Here is an 18,317-nt window from a genome sequence, read left to right as displayed (position 1 = left end):
TATGAGCACTCATCCATCCAGATGCTTCGGGCGGACGGAGCCTCAATTGGACCCGTCCATCAGTTGTGGGCCCTGATCAACAACTTAACTTGTCGTTCGAGCGGTACCTATCTGGGGAAAAGGGACTATCTCCCCGCGCGAGGGGTTTGTAGGGTGGATCGACATCTCCTTTCGCCTAGACAGGTTGGTCGATTGGGAATGATATACGTGCAGAAAGGCAGATCCGGAAGTCTAATTGGGATTGCAGCGAATCCCATCCGTACTAAGGTTGGAGCATACATCGAACAGAGTCTCTCGAGTTTGCCCCTGACTCCCTGACTCCGACTCCGGGCGAACGGCAGCCTTCTCCAAGACTGTCATTTACATAGCAGGTAGGGGGCGCAGGTGAGTGTACGGGACTCAACAGCCCAGTAGAATGTCCTAACAGTGGTGGTCTTTCTCTTACATTGAAGTGTGACAGCTGGTGAGTGGCAAGCACTGTCGAACTCTTGGGTCGCATTGCCCAGCGGCGTCTCGGCATCCCCCCAGCCGCCCAGTACCGACGCACGTGACTGACTGTCTTTCTCTAATCCGGGCCAGGGCTTAGGGCTCAGGGCAAGGGCTCGTTATCACGTGCCAGTCCACGGCTTGATCGGCGGTGCAGCTCCTTTTATTCATAGCATCTAGTTAACTACTCCCAGCTTCATATCTTTTATGGTGACGATTATCGCATAATCTTGCACTTTAAGGCTCCAGAAGCATAGATAGCACGACATATAAGATCCTATCCATCAAGCCCCGCGGTAAAAAAAGAATTGTTCCCTGTCTATTTCGCAGACGGTCGCTTTGCAGAACAACCGGTCAAGACAGGCAGAATCCTTGTAGAATATGAGCTCGCCGACGCACGGAGTCCCTATGCTCTCACTTGTAGCTAGTCAGATCCAAACCCTGCATTTCCGAGCTGAGTGTCTCCACCTCCTGGACAATCTTCGGGATCGCATCGCATTTGTCATGGTCGAGATAGCTCAGGAGATTGCAGCGCGATGACGGCGTGAGAAAGGCCTTGACGTGAGTGATGAGGGACTCGAAGCTCCAACCGGCGAACGGAGTGGTGGGAGGATCATGCAGGTTGGCCGCGAAGAGACTTTGTTCGAGGGCCCCCAGATCGACGCAGCGACATTCGAAAGTGCAGCCGAACAAGCCTTGACGCAGCCCGTCCCTCCATCGGGCAATGAGGTTGAGCACGCCGTCAATGGACTTCTCCCGGTGGGCGTTGATTGCGTCTGTTGTGGTCAACGTCGCATGTCAGTATTGGTGTCATTGCTTCAAGCCGGCATGTGATAAATAGCCCACTTACCCACGATACTCGCTTTCACCGGGAATTCACTCGACTCCATATATTGATCTCCATGTCGGATTGCCAAGAGGGTGACCTGGTCAAACACCCGGGTCATTTCAAAGAAGTACGACACCCAGATCCATTCGAGGGTCTCGGTCGCATTGTAGCCGGTAGGAATTTGGGTCTCGAGATGCGACTTCCAAAGGCGTAGGTGCACCTGGACAGCCTCCTGGCAGGCATAGTAGTCAACTAGCACGGCGATGCGAGCACACAGCGATAGGGAAACGAGGTGGGGCACTCGGTTGTTGCGCCCGTGAATGATGCGCAACAGGATCAGCAACGCCTCCAAATCCCAGCCTTCCACCGTAATGTCCACCTTGCCAGTGCGCTGTAGATCATGGGCCTCAGTGAAGCTGCCGGTCAGCTGGCGGTCGAACACTGGCGAGGCGAGCTGGAGGTGTTTGGCAGAGACTTGGATACGCGCTTCGATGTCCTTGAGGGACTGGTCGGGATTCGCGGTCGATGAAGGCAGGTCGGGAGAGGCATTGTCGGGAGCAGGAAAAGAAGTCAGCTTAGCGTGGAGGACGAGCGTGACTTCGCCGGTCGCATCGATGATGTAGTTGGCGATGATTGCCATGGCTGGAGGTCTTGAGATGACAATCAGAAGGGTGAGTGGTGGATCAGTAGTGGCGTGGAGGAAAGAGGAGAAGGGAGAAAGGATGGAGAAGAAGACGAAGAGAAGAAGAAGAAGAGGAGAAGAAAGGAAGAAAAAGATGCAGAAGGAGACAAATCGTGTTACTACCTGGGCACTGCTCTGTGCAGGAGAAGTGAGGTATTCACCCACCAGGCTCCGCTATAGTCATCTGGTGAATGAGTACTAGGCTACCAGTGCTTACCATGTTGCTTATCCTGGTCATATACTTTTATGCCTTTGATTCATGTCTTTGGTGCCTGATGACAACAATATGATTTGCTAAGAATGCTTCTTGACGAACTGATGTAAATAGACCGACTGGAGTTGTGAGTCCAGATGTTGATGCGTGCACGTGATCTCTGGATCCCTTACTTTTTTTCTTATCTTATCCTCAGCTGGCCTGCTCATCGTGAAAATCACCCCCGGATGTCGCCATTCGCACCAACTAAGACAATCGGGCCGGAGGTCCAATCATAGGCCTAGGATTAATTAATTCCGGCCACATCCCAGAGATATTCAGTCGGCCCTGGCTCGCCTGGCCGCGCAATGTCCCCCCTCTTTCAGCTGCAGCTCCATTGCACTCCTTTTCACTTCCCTTCTTGCCCTCAACCCATAAGCGCAAAATGCGTGCGACTGAGATCTACCCGGCGAAAGGCCCAGACATCTCCTTTCAACCACCAACGGAGGAAACGAGCAAGGTGGGCGACGGAGAGCGCATCGTACAGGATGAAGAGGCGCAAAATCTCCGCCGTGGGTTGGAACAACGGCATACGCAGATGATTGCCATTGCGGGTGCCATTGTAAGTGCTACGCTATCTTCCTCGCAGAGCTCCTGCGGGAGAAAAAGAGAAATAGCCCTTCTAACTTCGAATCGATAGGGAACTGGGCTCTTTCTTGGACTGGGCAGCTCAATTGCCTCTGGAGGACCACTGGGTGCGCTGCTCGGGTACATGCTGGTTGGTGTAATTGTCTGTGCGATCCAGATCGCACTCGGGGAGGTTTCGGCCTTGATGCCTGTGACCGGATCATTTGTGCGACATGTTGAACTCTTGGTGGACCCCGGTCTGGGGTTTGCGATCGGGTGGAATGTGGTCTATGGCTGCTTCATGTCGGTGCCCAGCGAGATCTCGGCCGCCGTCGTGCTGATCCAGTACTGGACGGAGCTGAACACGGCCATTTGGGTGACCATCCTGATCATTTTATCTGCCGTGGTAGCCCTGCTCTTCATCCGGGTCTACGGTGAGCTCGAGTTCTGCTTCGCCATTCTGAAAATTCTCCTCATCATCGGCATTGTCATCATGGGGCTAGTCATCGACCTCGGTGGCGTGGCTGGCACCCCTCGTTTGGGGTTTCATTACTGGAAGGATCCTGGTCCCTTCTCCGAATACCTTGCCTCTGGGGCATGGGGCCGCTTTCTGGGCTTCTGGGCGGTTCTGACGACAGCCGTGTACAGCTTTTCCGGCGTGGAAAGTCTGACCATGGCAGCGGCCGAGATGCAAAATCCGCGGCGCAACATCCCCCGGGCCTGCAAGCGCGTCTTTGCCCGCGTTACCATCTTCTATATCATTGCCGTCCTGATCGTGGGCATGCTGGTTCCCAGCACCGACCCACGCTTGAACGATTACTCCGGTACGGCAGCCACCAGCCCCTTTGTGATTGCTGCAGCCGATGCTGGCATCAAAGTTGTACCATCGATCATCAACGCGGTCGTCCTCACCTCTGCCTGGTCCTCGTCAAACCAGAGCATTCTGTCGGGCACGCGCACACTATATGGCCTCGCGTTGAAGGGCCACGCGCCCAAGGTCTTTCTCCGGACCACGCGTCACGGTGTACCATACATGTGCGCCGCGCTGCAGATCGCCGTCTCGTGTCTGGCGTACTTGAGCTGCTCCAACGGCGCATATACGGTCTTCAACTGGTTGTTGGACCTCACGTCGGCGGGAGTATTGGTCTCGTGGATCACCATCGCGTTGAACCACATCCGTTTGATCCAGGGATGTCGAGCGCAGGGGATTGCGACCGAGGCGCTACCGTGGCATAACTGGTGGTCGTGTAAGTGACGCCTTCAATGATGAGTATGATTGTGGTTGTAGCTGACCTGCTCTTAATCATAACAGACTATAGCTCGTGGTTTGCCCTCGTGTCGTGCATCATCATTCTCTTCACCGGTGGCTTCACCGTGTTCACCAAGGGGAATTGGGATCCCGCATCGTTCGTGTCTTCTTATTTGTGAGTGTCTTGCTGGGGAGAGTATGCCTATCGGAGCTAACAGTAGCAGGGATATCCCCCTTGTGTTGGCATTCTACCTTGGATACAAGTTTTGGAAGAAGACGAGACTGATCCCCGTACAAGAGATCCCCCTTCAACAAGCGCTCCAGGAAGTGCGAGATGATGCAGAGGATGAGCCTGTGCGGACAAGCAAATGGTCCAAGTTCAATATCCTCTGGGGATAGAGGAGGCATGATTGATTACCTCGAGCTGTCTAGTTCTTGCGTTGTATGTATGGTCTAAGTCGATACCGTGGATGAACAATGAGTTCGAAGCTGCCGCTGGAGCTGACGTCGGGAGTAACAATGGCATTGTCGTTTCTTTGTGTGTCGTGGTGTTGGATGGAGTGATGTTCCCACCATTCTTTGTACGCCTTAATCATGTGCCAATGCTCCGAGCCAAGGACCTTTACTCTGATCACATCTCAATGGATGGAGCACGGATAGACTTTACAAAGACGGAAGGGGAGATCCACAGCATCTGACTCCTCTCGATGCAAGGATAAAGCAACCCACGATCACAAGCTGCTGTCTGAGATAAGAAGAGGAACAAGGGGCCCATCAGCGTTGGTTTCCAGCAATCATCAAAAGTCTTCCCTAGCGAGGCACAAACAGACTATATAAAGTCCCCCTAAGCCCCAGCCACGTATGTCATCTCACTTTTGTTCCAGCATCATCGGCTTCGACCGACTCGCGTTGACACGAATACGCTACCCCCAAAAACCGTTAATGACTTACATCACAATGGCGTCCAACGTCCTATCCATGCCTGATGAAATCCTAGCCTGGCACATGCGGCTGCTGCATTGGTTCCCGAGAGAAGAAGGGTACGAGGTCAGCGGCGTTTTGAGCAGCGACGGACTCGGCGTAGCCTTCCACTCGATCACGGTCCACCTGCAGATCCCCGAGAAGGACATCGACCACAAGTTCCTGGCCCTCGTGCTGGGCGAGTGTGGCTGGGACGCCGACCATATGGACCACGACAATACGGTGCTGGACGATCGGATCAATCACCACTCCGACCACATGCTCGCCTCACTTCCCTACGGCAGTCCCTTCGCCTGTGGGGTGATTTGGCATAACGCTATCACTCTTCTCCGGTATAAGCCGGAGAAGCACAAGTACGCTCGTTGCACGGCCCACGGCCAGAATATTCTGGATGTGAAGTACGAAGCCGCAACTATTGACAGTTGGTTCCATCGGCTGAAGAAGAAATGGAGGCCCGAGACCATCCCTAAAGGGAGAAGCGGATTCGACACCTCGCGACTTCGCGCGAAGTCGTATTCCCCAGATTACTATTAGATAAGAGTATACCGAATGACACGAGAACGCGCAGGATAATTGCCGGCGCAGTGAGAATTAAAACCCCACCGGAGTTGATAATTGTGTCGCTCTCCGTAGAAAGCAGTTAATGTTCTGTAATGAACAGTTGTCATCATAGCTAATAAAACTGACCATCGTAGGGTACTGCCTTGGTGTATGAGTTATTGTATTGGCTCACACACTGCGTAGGAGCCGAGGGTGGCTGCATCCTCGGACGGTTTTGTCGCATAAATTCATGGCCGATATTGTGTGACGACCTCGGAAGATGGCATAACAGAAGTCACGCTAGTCCTGCCGTCAGATAAGCCCAGAGTCCGGCAATAAACAGACTCATGAAGGGCCAAAGGCCATCACCAGCGATTAGAATTGACTCGACCCAAAACCAGTGTTCGGATCGGTCGGTATCTCCCCAAAAGATTGGTCATCACCTAGAAGCATCAAATTGTCCCAGTAGCGGTCGAAGAAATCCGCAGCGTCGGTAGGAGGATTGAATTGAGCATGTTGAGCCCCGACATTCTGTCCCAAATAGAACGTGGCATCCATCAGGTCGACATCGAATGGGGTACCCTGAGGACTCTGACTCTGGCTCGGTGGCGAAGAGAAGTGAGGAGGCATGAGGTCGAGTTCAGCAAAGGCGTTGGTCACTCCATAATCCACGGGGGCCAAGGAAGGTGCATCCGTGCCAGGTGTTGCGCCGTGTTGTAGGTGGGTGTTGGCCACATTCAGCATGATCCGCAAGGCTTCTGCAGTTTTTAATGCCTCCTTGGATTGATGGCGAAGGCAGTTCCAAATGTTGTAGGATCGCTCGAGCTCATGGGAAAGTTCCTGTCGTTCTACCAATATGGCCTGCCTTGCATTGGGTGACAGGCTCTGCTGGAGGTCGTGTCTCGATTGACAGGAGATCTCTAGTGAGACAATCATTGCCGCTGTGCGAAAATGCATAATCACACATGACGAGAAGAAGAAGGAGGCATAGTTTAATTGCCCACCCGGTGAACTCTCGTTGAAAATATCGGACTGATGTTGCAGGACCCTTCTGGCCGCATCCAAGCACTCCCGGCGCGAATATGCGTACTTGGGATTTAGACGATGCTGGGTAAGATATCGCCGATGAAGGTCTGAGCGAGCCTTCTGATACATGAGATCAATATTATATCGGTCCATAATCGTAGTGGGGGGGTCTGCGATAGACTCGCTCGGCGAGCGAAACCGCAAAGGTGGTGGGATGTTGGCGTGTAGGCCTCGCAGCTTTGCATCCAGCTCAAGCACCTCCTGGTAGGGAACTCCTTTGACCGAGCAAACTTTGCGGGCAATGTCGGCTCCCGCAAACATCACCCGATTGAGAGCGACCGGGAAAAGAATCAGAGTTTTCTCGGTCGAAGGCCTGGAAGCAGGTAAGGTCGTGGCCGCAGGATCCAGATCGTCATCTGTTAGATTTCTCGGCTCCAGGGTATCGGATTGCGCCTGCGCGGTGGTGGGGGGAAGGCCAGCCTGACACGAGATGTAGTGGTCTAGGAGACAGAGATACATCCAAACCCGACGTCGCATTTCGCCGTCAAACACCGAGATCTCGCGATAATGTTTAGGATCGCGATGGTAGCCGCTATGAATAGCCAAGCGAGTGGCCACGCCCAGCAGGATAGATGGCCCGACGTGGGTGTCGGTGCTTCTGAGAATCTCACAACATATACTCAATATGAGAGTCTCCAATTTGTATCGTCCCGGTCTCGTATACTCCGCCATGGTGAGACATTGCGACGCCAAGCGGAAATACTCATCGAATGCTTCTGCAAAATGACCCTCCGCCCTGCCAGCCGTGGTGAACAGATGCAGTCCAGCGGCCGCACTGAGGATGGTGTAGAGATAGGCTAGCCAACTAATGGATGCGCTCTGAGGGTTCTTCCAGAAAGCAGTATACTTTGCCGCGGATTAGGATGCATGAGTCGGAATGGGGGACAGTCTCCAGTGGCTTACCTCTCGGGTGAATGTTGGAGTATGTATAAGCACTGAGACGCGTTAGGATAGATCCGACCTTACGTTTTGGAATGATACTCACCCAGAGGAGACTCCTTCGAATTCAAATAGGCCGATATCAACCTGTCTGCCATGGATCGAACAGGCAAAGCGGCGAGGAGCTCCGAGATAGTTGAGGAAATGGAGTTTCCGAATAGCAGTACAGGACCCGAAACAGCCGGGACTACATCCTCCTCTTCCACCTCCTCGGGAGAAGTATTCCCGTGCATCTGAAGGAACTCCTTGACCTCGGCAATCTGGCCAGGGGATCAGTCAATATGAGGAGATTCGTACAATGGTCGGTGAGCCCCTGCTTACCTCGTCCAGCACAGCTTGCCAATGCGTTGGATTATGGTAGCTTGTACCATCTTTTTCAATTAAGATAGTGCCTGGGAACTCTGCCTGGGGTTCGCAAATAGGTTCCGCTGTATGAGTCAGGGACTGGGGTTCTGCTGGCAGCAGGCCTGAGGTCCAAGCAATGTCTGCAGGGAGCTGTTGTGGTGGTTGCGGTGGTTGCTGTGCCTGAAGCAAGGGGTTCCCATTCGACAACTGCTGCACACGGGCCTCAAGTTTGTGAATATAGTACTGGATGTCATGAGAATCCCCGGGCGAGACCCCCTGGGGACCCACAAAGTGGCACATCTCAGCCCGGCGGTGTTTGATGCAGTTGTCACACGGGTGGATGCGATTACATTTCAACCTGGGATCGGGAGAGTCAGAGAGTCAAAGAGGGAAGAGGGTCCAGTGGGGAAGCCGATGGGGCAGCAGGGGCTGGAGCTGGGACTAGCACACTTTTTCCGACGGCAAGGAACACAGGAGAGTTTGGGTCTCGGCTTTCTTTTTTTCACCGACGGGGGGTGGAGGGGAGGATTGTCTCCATTGCCAAGTATAGCGTCCATGGTGTATCTACAGTGCAGTGTAGTGTAGTGTACGTAGCCACCTTGAAGGCAATGAGGGGAATGAATGAATACCTCCAGGAATAAGTCCGTGTAAGACGCGCTAAGACGCGGGGATATTTTGGCGGACGGCGGCTGACTCAGCCATCTATCCACCGCCCCATCCGCGGAATCTAACCCCTTTCCGTCTAGCGCCGGACATTTTGGCGTCTAGTGCCGGATTTACCTCAGTTTGTCCCGTTTGTCCCGTTTCCAAGTTGTCTACTTTGTCCTCCACCTCCTCCATCATCGTCATTCCATTGAATGCCCTCCAGACAGACAGTCCCTCCCTCCCTCTCATACCTTACTTATCCTTATATATAACTAGTTCATCCGGATCGTTGCTCATCATGACTTTCAAGAAACCCGAATCATCGCATCTCTTCTACCTCGCACATCTTGCACATCTTGCACAGCTTGCACAGCTTGCACAGCTTGCACAGCTTGCACCCAGCGGTTGAGACATGACCCTGCTCGCATCCTCTATCTCTCGATCGCTCCCGTACAGCCTCATGACCTCATACTCGGAGTTTTTGTCGTGGGATCCAGAGATGGTCGATCTCTTGGACATTGATCCCAGGTTATTTCCACCCTCGTGTTATGCGGATCTCGACTCGATCCCTACTGTCTCCCTCATGCCACATCCCCCCTTTGAAGGACAAATCTCGAACACCAGAACGATCGACGCCACGCTAAGTCGGTCGGCCTCCCCGATGAGCAGCCATAATTCCTTCCTATCGCCTGAATCCTATCCCATCCACGACCTTGGCCATCGCTCGCCCCTGCCTCAGACCTCCGTTCCGGCAGCCACAGCCGGACCCTCCCAATCGACGACCACCACACCCCCTCGACGAGGGACCAAGCGAGCACGGTCGCATTCATTCACAGAAGAGTCCACGGGGAGCGACAACCTCTCGTCTCAAGACTCAGAGGAGGAGCGCATCCAGGAGAAACGGCGGCGCAACAAGATGGCTTCGCGGAGGTTACGCCAGCGACAAGTCGAGCATGTCACCGACCTGGAGTCTCGGCTGGGTCGAGTGACTCGCGAGCGTGACGATCTGCGATTACAGCTCGCCAAATGGGAAGCGGAAGTCACGGTGCTGAGGAAACTCGTCGGACAGAAGATGGACTGATGCTATTAGGGACGGGCTTGATGATTTTTGCGGCTTAGTGGAGCGTTCCCGCGAGCATTCTTTTCTAAATCTTTTATATACCCAGGATTATAGAGTCATCATATCCACTTTTTATTTGCCGTGTTTTCCGGCCCTTGGCTCGCAGCAAGTAACTGTGCGCTTTGATCACGTTCGATCACGTGTCATACTATTCGCGTCGTGGTCTCGATGACCTCACCGGAGTAGGAGATAACCTAGCCTCATCTCTTGAATTCCTCGTACCGTGTCTGCAGACCTATGACGTTCATGATGATCACTCATCTACATCGCAGGAGGGTCTGTACTATGTCTTTCTCCTTCGGACATCCATGCTCTGCTAGCTTATCGATCGGCCAGCAACTATATATCTTCACCCATCCGGGCCACATTCCCGGTGTGCCGCAAAACTCACCAACAATTATCATCCATCGTTACTCCCGAGACGGGTTCATGAACTTTGTGTTAGAGTGAACCAAGAAGGTGATTTCATGAAGCTACATTAGCTACTCTGTAGCAAGCCATTACAAACAAAACGCCAACATGCCAAGACGCCACCGCAATCCATTTCAAGCCCTTTTCGCATGATGTTATTGACCGAGATTCAATCCCAGATCCAGCCCCAGGTCCATGCCGAGGTTCAGTTGTAATTCTGCCTCCGCCGCATCGTTGGCCTGCTTAAGGGCAATCTGGCGTTCCTGCTCATCGGGCGGAAGTGCGGCAAAGGCGGCGGTGTTCTCGTCCCACGCGCGCACACACTCCTTGTTCCAATTGCACTTCTCCACCTCTCCGTACACTGGATGGCTGAAGCGAGGGTGGTTCGAGGGCCAGTTGGAGGCATGATAATGATGTTTGACGAGGGCCGTTCGGGCGTTGTGGTTGCCCGAGTCGGAATGGCCCTGGCCGGCGGCGAAGGCCTCGACGGTCAGGACCAGGATCCCCCCCACGAGCTTGGATTCGGGGATATTGTGGAAAGTGTTCCAGCTCACTTCGTGGCCTAGTCGGATGCTCATCTCTGCCAGCACGGCCGAGGTGAATGCGGAGGGTCCCGTGCCGCTGATCACGTCGTCAAAGTCCAGCTCCAGCTCGCCGATGGGTTTACCTTGCTGAACCGACAGCTCATGTAACCAAGCCAGAATGTTGTCAACCAGCCGCATCATCACCGGGTGGCGGGGCTTGCTCATGAAAGTCCATTGGCAGAAGGACTGCGATTTCTGGCCCAAGATTGCATGGTCGTTGAACTCGGGCTCGTCAATCTCCACCCCGATGACCAGATCCATCTCGTCCTCAGTAAATCGCTCGGGGATAAATCGGTCCAGCGGGCGGAGGGCTTCCACGTCAATGTCCGCCCAGATTCCCCCATCAACATACATAATCAAGTATCGCAGAAGATCGGCCTTGATGATGCGCGCGTTCAGCGACCGGTAGACTTCGACAATGTCCGGTCGGTTCAACCCTTCCGGCCCATAATGGGTTTCGACATAGTAGAGGTCATTCTCGTCGGTCAGCACCTCGTACCGATGGCGGGGATTCTTCTCCGGCCAGCTTCGAGCAACCAGGAGATCTCGTGGCTCGAAAGCCAGAGGGTTGACTTTCCACGATTGCCAGATCTTCCGGGGAAACTGCTTATAGCGCGCGGTGGGCCCGGAGAGGCTGCCATTGACCTCGCCAAAGGTCCCGGTGAGGGAGAGGTAGAAGACCAGCACGAAGGCAGAGAAGAAAACAGGGGCTACTCGACGGAGGTGGCGTGGCAGGAAGACGCCAGACAGAGGGGTGTTTGCCTGCATTCTGTCGAGCGAGACGAGCAGAGACACAGGCAACGAGGAGAAGTGAGTGAAAAGTGGTGGTGCTCAGGGGGCAGAAAGGGCGTGGGCTGATGGTCTGGACGTTTATGAGGGGAAACCGCACGGTGACGAGAATGCTTCATATGCGTCAATTGCAGTCGCTAAGCTCTCTTAGCTGCGCTAGGGTCCTCAATGGGACCCAACTGAGCCAGCCATGGAGCTAATCGATTGGCGTAGCACTGATGGACCCAGGATGATCGTATTCAAACCATTCGGAGGTTCTTGGGGGTAAAAGCCTCGGGTGGCTTACTGACGGCGGCCTGGAAGGGGAAATGGCTCCGAGACATGTGGTTTTCACACGACCAGGGCAGATTGTCAGCGAGGAGACTAATCTTGGAAGACCCTCAACCTGTTCACCCCCCCCCCCCCCCTCCCCCCCCGGTCGATCGCTCCGCTTAGTCGGAGTTCGGTTGTTTTTGCGGCGGGGGTGACGGGAAGCCCTCATATATCGCACCGCACCACCAGACCACTGCATCGCAGCCAGCTCGACGACCTCAGAAGCTATTCTGGCCATCATGCCAGCGCTCTTACTTTCTCCAATGCACGAAAAGTCCTTGGAAGACGGCGAGTGGAAGTCTTCCCTACTGGAACCGCCGCCCATCCCTAAGTCTCGCTGGATGGAGAGGCTGTGCCCGGAATTTCTATCCCGATCAGACCATGGCCCGGATCATGAAAAATTGCCGACCTCTGCTCCTCGACCTCGACGAACAGCCTACCTAGACGGTCTGCGCGGATTTGCCGCTCTACTGGTGTACTGGGGCCATCATGAACTTTGGGCCCACGACGGGATTGGAGCGGAGCGCATCTTCGAGAACGCGTACGGATATGAGAACCAGCGCTACCTGGTCGCCTTCCCGGGGATTCGCAACTTTTTCTCGGGCGGACATTTCGCAGTCAGCGTCTTCTTCGTGCTCTCTGGCTATGTTCTGTCGGCGAAACCGCTGGCGTTGATCAACGCAGGGGAGCGTGTCGCGCTGAGCGACAATCTCGCGTCAGCTTTGTTCCGTCGCTGGTTGCGCCTCTTCCTGCCCGTTATTGCCACGACCTTCATTTACATGACTTTCCTGCACGTCTTCCACGTGAAGACGGTGCCCGAACTGCAAGGCAGCTATGGCGCCGAGCTCTGGAACTGGTACGCCGAGTTCAAGAACTTCAGCTTCATCTTCCGGGGCGGAGGTGAGCCGTGGTTCACCTACAATTTCCACTCGTGGTCCATCCCGGTGGAATTCCGCGGATCGATCATCGTCTACACGGCGCTGTTGGCCTTCTCCCGCTGTCGCCGATCCATGCGGTTAGCCTGCGAGGCCGGCCTGGTCTTCTATTTTCTTTACATTGCAGATGGCTGGTTCGGAGCATTGTTCATGTCGGGCATGCTCCTGTGCGATCTGGATCAGCTCGCGGCGCGGGACCAGCTGCCCGACTGCTTCGTCATGCTGGAGCCGTACCGCGAGGGGATCTTTCCTGTTCTGCTCGCGATCAGCATGTATCTTGGGGGAGTCCCCTCGCGGAGCTTCGAGGTGCAGATCCTCCGCGAGTCCCCCGGGTGGTACTACCTGTCCCTGTTGAAGCCTCAGGCGGTCTTCGACTACAAGTGGTTCTACCTCTTCTGGGCAGCGACCTTTCTGGTTGCCTCGCTGCCACGCATGCCGTGGTTGAAGCGATTCTTCGAGACCCCCTTCAATCAGTACCTCGGACGGGTGTCGTTTGCCTTCTACCTCGTCCATGGCCCCGTGCTGTGGGTGCTGGGGGATCGGCTGTACGCCGCGGTCGGATGGGCGCGCGATTCACATGCATCGAACTGCCCTGGCTGGATTAACCGACTGCCGTTGCCGCGCGTCGGGCCCCTGGGGTTGGAGGTGAGCTTCCTTGCACCGCAGCTGATCCTGCTGCCGGTGACACTGTGGTTGGCAGAGATAGTCACCCGCTGGATTGACGAGCCGAGCGTGCGAGTAGCGCAGTGGCTGTACCGACGAACGCTGGGAAATGACGCCTAGTCTTAGTCTTAGTCTAAGTGTTAGTCTAGAGTAGCAAGCAGCGATCGATAGCCAGACAGGAATCTTAGTGCGTGGTTTTGCTTCTTGGGTTGCGTGCTAGTTTGTAGGCTCATTTCCGGAATCGGAGACCAACCGCGGGCCAGGAATGGCGCTATTACCGATAGTCCAGCAAGCAGCCGGAGAGGGGAAGAAAATGACAGGAGGAGAGAAGACTGATGCGTAGTGAAGAGTGGGGGGAATCCTCTCGGTCTTACTTCTTCTTTCCCCGGACCCTGGCAATCACCTACGGAGTAGGTAATTTCACATGCTCGACTATCGATGGCGTCGACGGCGTAGACGGCGTGCTGATCACTTCGCATGAAGCCCGAGTTGAAAAGCGGGGAAGAGCTCCGCCGTCAGATTAATTCATGCAATGATTTGATGAATTGAGTGAGTGATTGATTGAATCCCATTCAGGGCCGGGCCGCCCAAGCCTAAAGGGGGAAAAGTTGCAGCTCAGGCCTCCCGCTACTTGTTGAATGCCCCTCTGCCTTCATTCCTTCTGGCTGCAACCCTAATTTATCTCACTCCCACACGAGCCAGACCACTCCTCCCCTCCCCCTCCCCCCCTCCCTTGCTCAGTCTGGGCTGTCTGGTTTCCCTCCTATTCTTCTCATTCTTCTTTGCTCAGGTCGGACAAGTCCAGCCCAAGTTCAGCAAGCAATGTCTGCCCGGCTAATGCGCCTGGTGCCCCTTGCCGGGCTCCTCATGGGACTGCTCCTCACCTTCTACTACCTGTACAGGGGGGTCGCAGCCCCGTCAGCCACTGGCCTGGAGGAAACCACTCAGCACAATAATATCGACCTTTCGCATCTTTCAGACACTCATCACCAAGTCTTTTCCGCATCGACCCCCAACCAGAAATATTTCCACGTTGACTTTGGTGAACGAGATGGCTTCAACCCCAGCATCATCCCCCATCCCGTACTGCAAGACAAATGGATTATCACCGCGCAACTCGCGCGCAATCGCTCGCAGACCGAGCCCCTCTCCGTCTGGAGTGCCGAGCTGGTCTGTACCGCAGCCTTCCAGGACCAAGGTCGCACGCTACGCTGCGTTGACCAGCCTCTCATCCTTCCCATCGCTGCGACCGCCGCTGACGAGACGCGCTGCAATGGCGAGCTGGAATTTCTCTCGGTGAGCCTGGGGCCGCACGATGCGCGGATCTTCTACGGGCCCGACCGACCGTATGCGGTGTATGGGTCGAACTCGCAGCATACGTGTTTTGGACAGTGGGCGTTGGACTTCCGCGTGCTGGTTGACTGGCCGGGCGAGGAGCTGATTCAGACCCCAACGTATCGACACCCGGTCGAGCTCCAGCGACCCCTCCTGACGGGGTACTCTGCGATCGAGAAGAACTGGTTCCTGTTCTGGGACATGCACGGGACGGCATACGTGCATTACGATGTGGCGCCCACGCGGGCCTTCTCGCAGCTGCTGAGTATCGCCGATGGCTCCGTCGGTCCCGATCTGGCAGCCAATGCCGCCCCCATCGATGAGCCCTGCCTGCAGAGGCACTTGCCCCTCCTCACAGACCCGGACCACGAGTCCATCCACCAGGCGACGAACTCCCTGGCGATCACGCTGTGCGAACGCGCAGATCCCAGCTGCCAGCCTAGCGAGGATAACACGTTTGTTTTCATGATCTTCCAGCACAAGAAGTACGTGGCCTTCCACAGTGTGTATGAGCCCTACGTCATGCTGTTCCGCCAGCGGGCGCCGTTCGAGATGTTTGGGGTTTCCACCAAGCCACTCTGGATCCACGGGAGGGGGTCCGCGAGTGTGGGGGTCGAGGAGGACCAACAGCAGTCGGAGATGTTGTATGTGACCTCCATCAGCTGGAAACAGGCGGGCCAGCGCTACCATGGATACATCGACGATGCGGTGTTCTTGGGCTTTGGGCGGGAGGATTCCCATTCGGGAGGCATAGATGTGGTTGCGAGGGATCTGCTCGATGGACTGGGGTATTGCTTCGGTTGAGGTGCTGTGCTGTGCTGTGCTGTTCTGTTCTGTATGATATGAGACAACGATATGCTCTCCAGGGGCGAATAGATTAATTGCTGGACCACTGCATCAGTCCTGATTCATCCTCGCACCGCCAACTAAGCCTTTCCAAGCCTGTGAGTCGTGGCTGGCCTTCAGCCCTACGTCCTGGTTGATGGGGCTGTCATATCCCTGAAACAAGCTTGGTGGTGACCCACTCGTTGCTGGGCGGTTAACGCCCAATGGAACGGAGGCATTTGCAGCCATTGCTGGAGATAGGGCAGTTTCCAAGAGATGATAGCTCCACTATAAACTCGAGAAGAGTGTGATGAACTTCCCAGTGGGCGCTTGCGACAGGCAGCATGATTCAGAGGGAATGTACGGTGAAAAGGCCATACATTAGCGACCCCGACCGCACCTTTATCTCTGCCCTGAGCTCCGATCTCCTGTCTCTGCGGCAAGCATTTTTCGTTCTCATTCACTCCTTTGACCGTTTCTCCATCCTTTTGATCCTCCTCTCGGGGCCATTCTTGTTTTTCAAGGGCTGTGGCTGGACCGCAACCCTGATCTCGTTCTTCTCAGCCAGCCCCAAGCAGGCTCTTGTCTTTCTTTTGTACGTTCGGCCGTCATGGCGGACAGCATGTGGTACGCGTTCCTCAACGACGAGCTCTGCTACGTCTCCCTGTGGACATTTGCATCCTTGATTGCAATCATCTTCATCTGGCAGACCACGCAGCAGCTCACTGCCCATCTCCGGCGACTGGCGACTTTCACCGACCCATCCCAAAAGTTCCATCGGGTCGCTGACCCGCGACTCTCATGGCTCAAGCGGCATGTCCTCTACGCCCCCCTCTGGCGCAATCGGCACAACCGAGAAATGCAGCTTTCTCGTGCGGTCAATATGGGCACACTGCCCAGTCGGTTCCACGCCCTGCTGCTTACCTTCGTTGTCGCCCTGAACGTGATTCTTTGTACCATTACCATCCCCTTTGGCTTGAAGGAGACCACCGTTGCAATGCAGATCCGCAATCGGACCGGATATATGGCGACGGCAAATTTGTTTCCGTTGTTCATCATGGCAGGGCGCAACAACCCGCTGGTCGCGCTGCTGCGGGTCTCGTTCGACACCTGGAACCTCCTGCATCGGTGGCTGGGGCGAATTGTCGTGCTAGAGGCGTTGGCGCATGTGGTGGCGTGGGGGGTGCCCAAGGTGCAGGATTGTATGGCCCCTTCTTCGGTGTGGTGGATTGATGTCTGATATACAGCAGATGGATGGAAGGGGATGCTCGCAACGCTTAGCAAGCCCTTCATGTTCAATGGGTTGATGGTGAGTGCAACGGATGCCAATCATCTCGCTTTGATACGATGGTGATTGACCTCCACCTCCAGTGCATGGTGGCCCTCCTCATCATCCTCGTCCAGTCGCCCTCGCCGATCCGGCACGCCTTCTACGAGACCTTCCTGCACCTCCACATTGCACTGGCCTGCATTGCGCTGGGATTTGTGTGGCATCACGTCTACCGCTACTCGTGCAAGTTCTACCTCTACGCAGCGATCGCCTTCTGGGCATGCGAGGTCGGGATCCCACAGCCAGATCTATGTCCCCAGGCTAACCCCGTGACCCTGTAATGCAGCGTCTAGCCCGCTTCCTGATCCTTTTGCACCGGAACTTCCGAAGTGGGGCTCGCACCACGGCCTGCGTCGAGGTTCTCCCCGGCGACACAATGCGGATTACCCTACACGTGGCGCGACCGTGGCGTTTCTCGCCAGGCCAGTATCTCTTCCTTTGTGTCCCTTCTGTCGGAGGCTGGACCTCGCACCCTTTCTCCGTAGCCTGGGCAGGAGACACAAGCGCAGCAGCAAGATCACTCACCGAGAAGGCCTCGAGCGATCACCTCTCCCACGATACAACATCGCAAAGCATCTCCCTGCTGATCCGACGCCGCACGGGCTTCACCGACAAATTATTCAAGACAGCCCTCACCCACCAACACTCCCACCGCAACACCTTGTCCTACAGCGACGACCCCATGGCAACAAGCCCCTCCTTCCTCGAGCCGCAGACCACCCCTCCCCTCCGACTATCCGCCCTGGTAGAAGGTCCATACGGCAACCTGCACACGCTCGACTCCTACGGCACCGTCCTGCTGATCGCCGGCGGAGTAGGCATCACCCACTGTCTCCCCTTCATCCCGCACCTTCTGAAAGGCTACACATCCGGCACTGTCTCCGCCCGACGGATCACGCTTGTGTGGGTGGTGCAGTCCCCCGAGCACCTGGAGTGGATCCGACCGTGGATGACGGAGGTGCTGGCGATGGAGGACCGGAGGGCGGTGCTGCGGGTGAAGGTGTTCGTGACGCGGCCGCGGAGCCCCAGGGAGATCAAAAGCCCCAGCGCGACAGTGGAGATGTTCGCTGGGCGGCCGGACGTGCAGACGATGGTGGGGATGGAGGCGGCGGGCCAGGTCGGGGCGATGGGGGTGATGTGTTGTGGGAATGGGGGGTTGAGCGATGAGGTGCGGAGGGCGTGTCGGGCGGTGCTGGAGAGAGGGACGGTGGTGGATTATATCGAGGAGAGCTTCACTTGGTAAGTGGTGGTGGTGGTGGTGGTTGAGTTGATGAGGTTGTTGTTGTTGTTGTTGTTGTTGTTGTGGTAGTGTTGGTTGATGATGGCTGTGCTGTGTTGTGTTGTTGTGTGTCGGAGTCGGCGGTTATTTCCGACCGGGGGAGCTATTGTGGCCTTAGCAAAGTGGTGTCAG

At 55.5% G+C, this 18,317-nt stretch overlaps 9 protein-coding genes across 9 annotated transcripts; 6 read left to right on the top strand and 3 right to left on the bottom strand.

The window, feature by feature from the left end:
• Positions 1 to 715: 715 nt before the first annotated feature.
• On the bottom strand, positions 716 to 1,955 carry BO72DRAFT_484296 (uncharacterized protein; the record flags this gene model as incomplete). Its single annotated transcript, XM_040947848.1, has 2 exons — positions 716 to 1,262; positions 1,337 to 1,955. 2 exons carry the CDS (start codon positions 1,953 to 1,955, stop codon positions 901 to 903), a joined length of 981 nt encoding a protein of 326 aa, XP_040804081.1. The 3' UTR covers positions 716 to 900.
• A 667-nt stretch (positions 1,956 to 2,622) lies between these two features.
• BO72DRAFT_475772 (amino acid transporter) lies at positions 2,623 to 4,821 on the top strand. The gene is made up of 4 exons (XM_040947350.1): positions 2,623 to 2,812; positions 2,891 to 4,064; positions 4,130 to 4,241; positions 4,291 to 4,821. The coding sequence occupies exons 1-4, from the start codon at positions 2,636 to 2,638 to the stop codon at positions 4,463 to 4,465; spliced, it is 1,638 nt and encodes a 545-aa protein (XP_040804080.1). The 5' UTR covers positions 2,623 to 2,635; the 3' UTR covers positions 4,466 to 4,821.
• On the top strand, positions 4,701 to 5,771 carry BO72DRAFT_27144 (uncharacterized protein). The gene has a single exon (XM_040940202.1). It carries the CDS (start codon positions 4,928 to 4,930, stop codon positions 5,579 to 5,581), a length of 654 nt encoding a protein of 217 aa, XP_040804079.1. The 5' UTR covers positions 4,701 to 4,927; the 3' UTR covers positions 5,582 to 5,771.
• On the bottom strand, positions 5,772 to 8,358 carry BO72DRAFT_27149 (fungal specific transcription factor domain-containing protein). The gene is made up of 4 exons (XM_040940203.1): positions 7,934 to 8,358; positions 7,659 to 7,872; positions 7,577 to 7,608; positions 5,772 to 7,519 (listed from the first exon to the last, which is right to left on the bottom strand). Exons 1-4 carry the CDS (start codon positions 8,255 to 8,257, stop codon positions 5,963 to 5,965), a joined length of 2,127 nt encoding a protein of 708 aa, XP_040804078.1. The 5' UTR covers positions 8,258 to 8,358; the 3' UTR covers positions 5,772 to 5,962.
• Positions 8,359 to 8,788: 430 nt separating this feature from the next.
• Positions 8,789 to 9,795, top strand: BO72DRAFT_445845 (bZIP transcription factor). Its single transcript, XM_040944154.1, has one exon. It carries the CDS (start codon positions 9,015 to 9,017, stop codon positions 9,681 to 9,683), a length of 669 nt encoding a protein of 222 aa, XP_040804077.1. The 5' UTR covers positions 8,789 to 9,014; the 3' UTR covers positions 9,684 to 9,795.
• A 391-nt stretch (positions 9,796 to 10,186) lies between these two features.
• On the bottom strand, positions 10,187 to 11,883 carry BO72DRAFT_445844 (glycosyltransferase family 32 protein). The gene has a single exon (XM_040944153.1). It carries the CDS (start codon positions 11,483 to 11,485, stop codon positions 10,289 to 10,291), a length of 1,197 nt encoding a protein of 398 aa, XP_040804076.1. The 5' UTR covers positions 11,486 to 11,883; the 3' UTR covers positions 10,187 to 10,288.
• Positions 11,884 to 11,935: 52 nt separating this feature from the next.
• Positions 11,936 to 13,579, top strand: BO72DRAFT_445843 (acyltransferase family protein). The gene has a single exon (XM_040944152.1). It carries the CDS (start codon positions 12,058 to 12,060, stop codon positions 13,534 to 13,536), a length of 1,479 nt encoding a protein of 492 aa, XP_040804075.1. The 5' UTR covers positions 11,936 to 12,057; the 3' UTR covers positions 13,537 to 13,579.
• Positions 13,580 to 14,134: 555 nt separating this feature from the next.
• Positions 14,135 to 15,633, top strand: BO72DRAFT_445842 (uncharacterized protein). Its single transcript, XM_040944151.1, has one exon. It carries the CDS (start codon positions 14,239 to 14,241, stop codon positions 15,553 to 15,555), a length of 1,317 nt encoding a protein of 438 aa, XP_040804074.1. The 5' UTR covers positions 14,135 to 14,238; the 3' UTR covers positions 15,556 to 15,633.
• A 360-nt stretch (positions 15,634 to 15,993) lies between these two features.
• BO72DRAFT_424177 (ferric reductase family protein) lies at positions 15,994 to 18,271 on the top strand. Its single transcript, XM_040942869.1, has 4 exons — positions 15,994 to 16,778; positions 16,827 to 16,885; positions 16,948 to 17,133; positions 17,193 to 18,271. The coding sequence occupies exons 1-4, from the start codon at positions 16,187 to 16,189 to the stop codon at positions 18,147 to 18,149; spliced, it is 1,794 nt and encodes a 597-aa protein (XP_040804073.1). The 5' UTR covers positions 15,994 to 16,186; the 3' UTR covers positions 18,150 to 18,271.
• The last annotated feature ends 46 nt before the right edge of the window (positions 18,272 to 18,317 follow it).

Source organism: Aspergillus fijiensis (assembly GCF_003184825.1).
Source record: "Aspergillus fijiensis CBS 313.89 unplaced genomic scaffold BO72scaffold_11, whole genome shotgun sequence".
NCBI lineage: Eukaryota > Fungi > Ascomycota > Eurotiomycetes > Eurotiales > Aspergillaceae > Aspergillus > Aspergillus fijiensis.
This window is presented reverse-complemented; position numbering and strand designations above follow the sequence as displayed.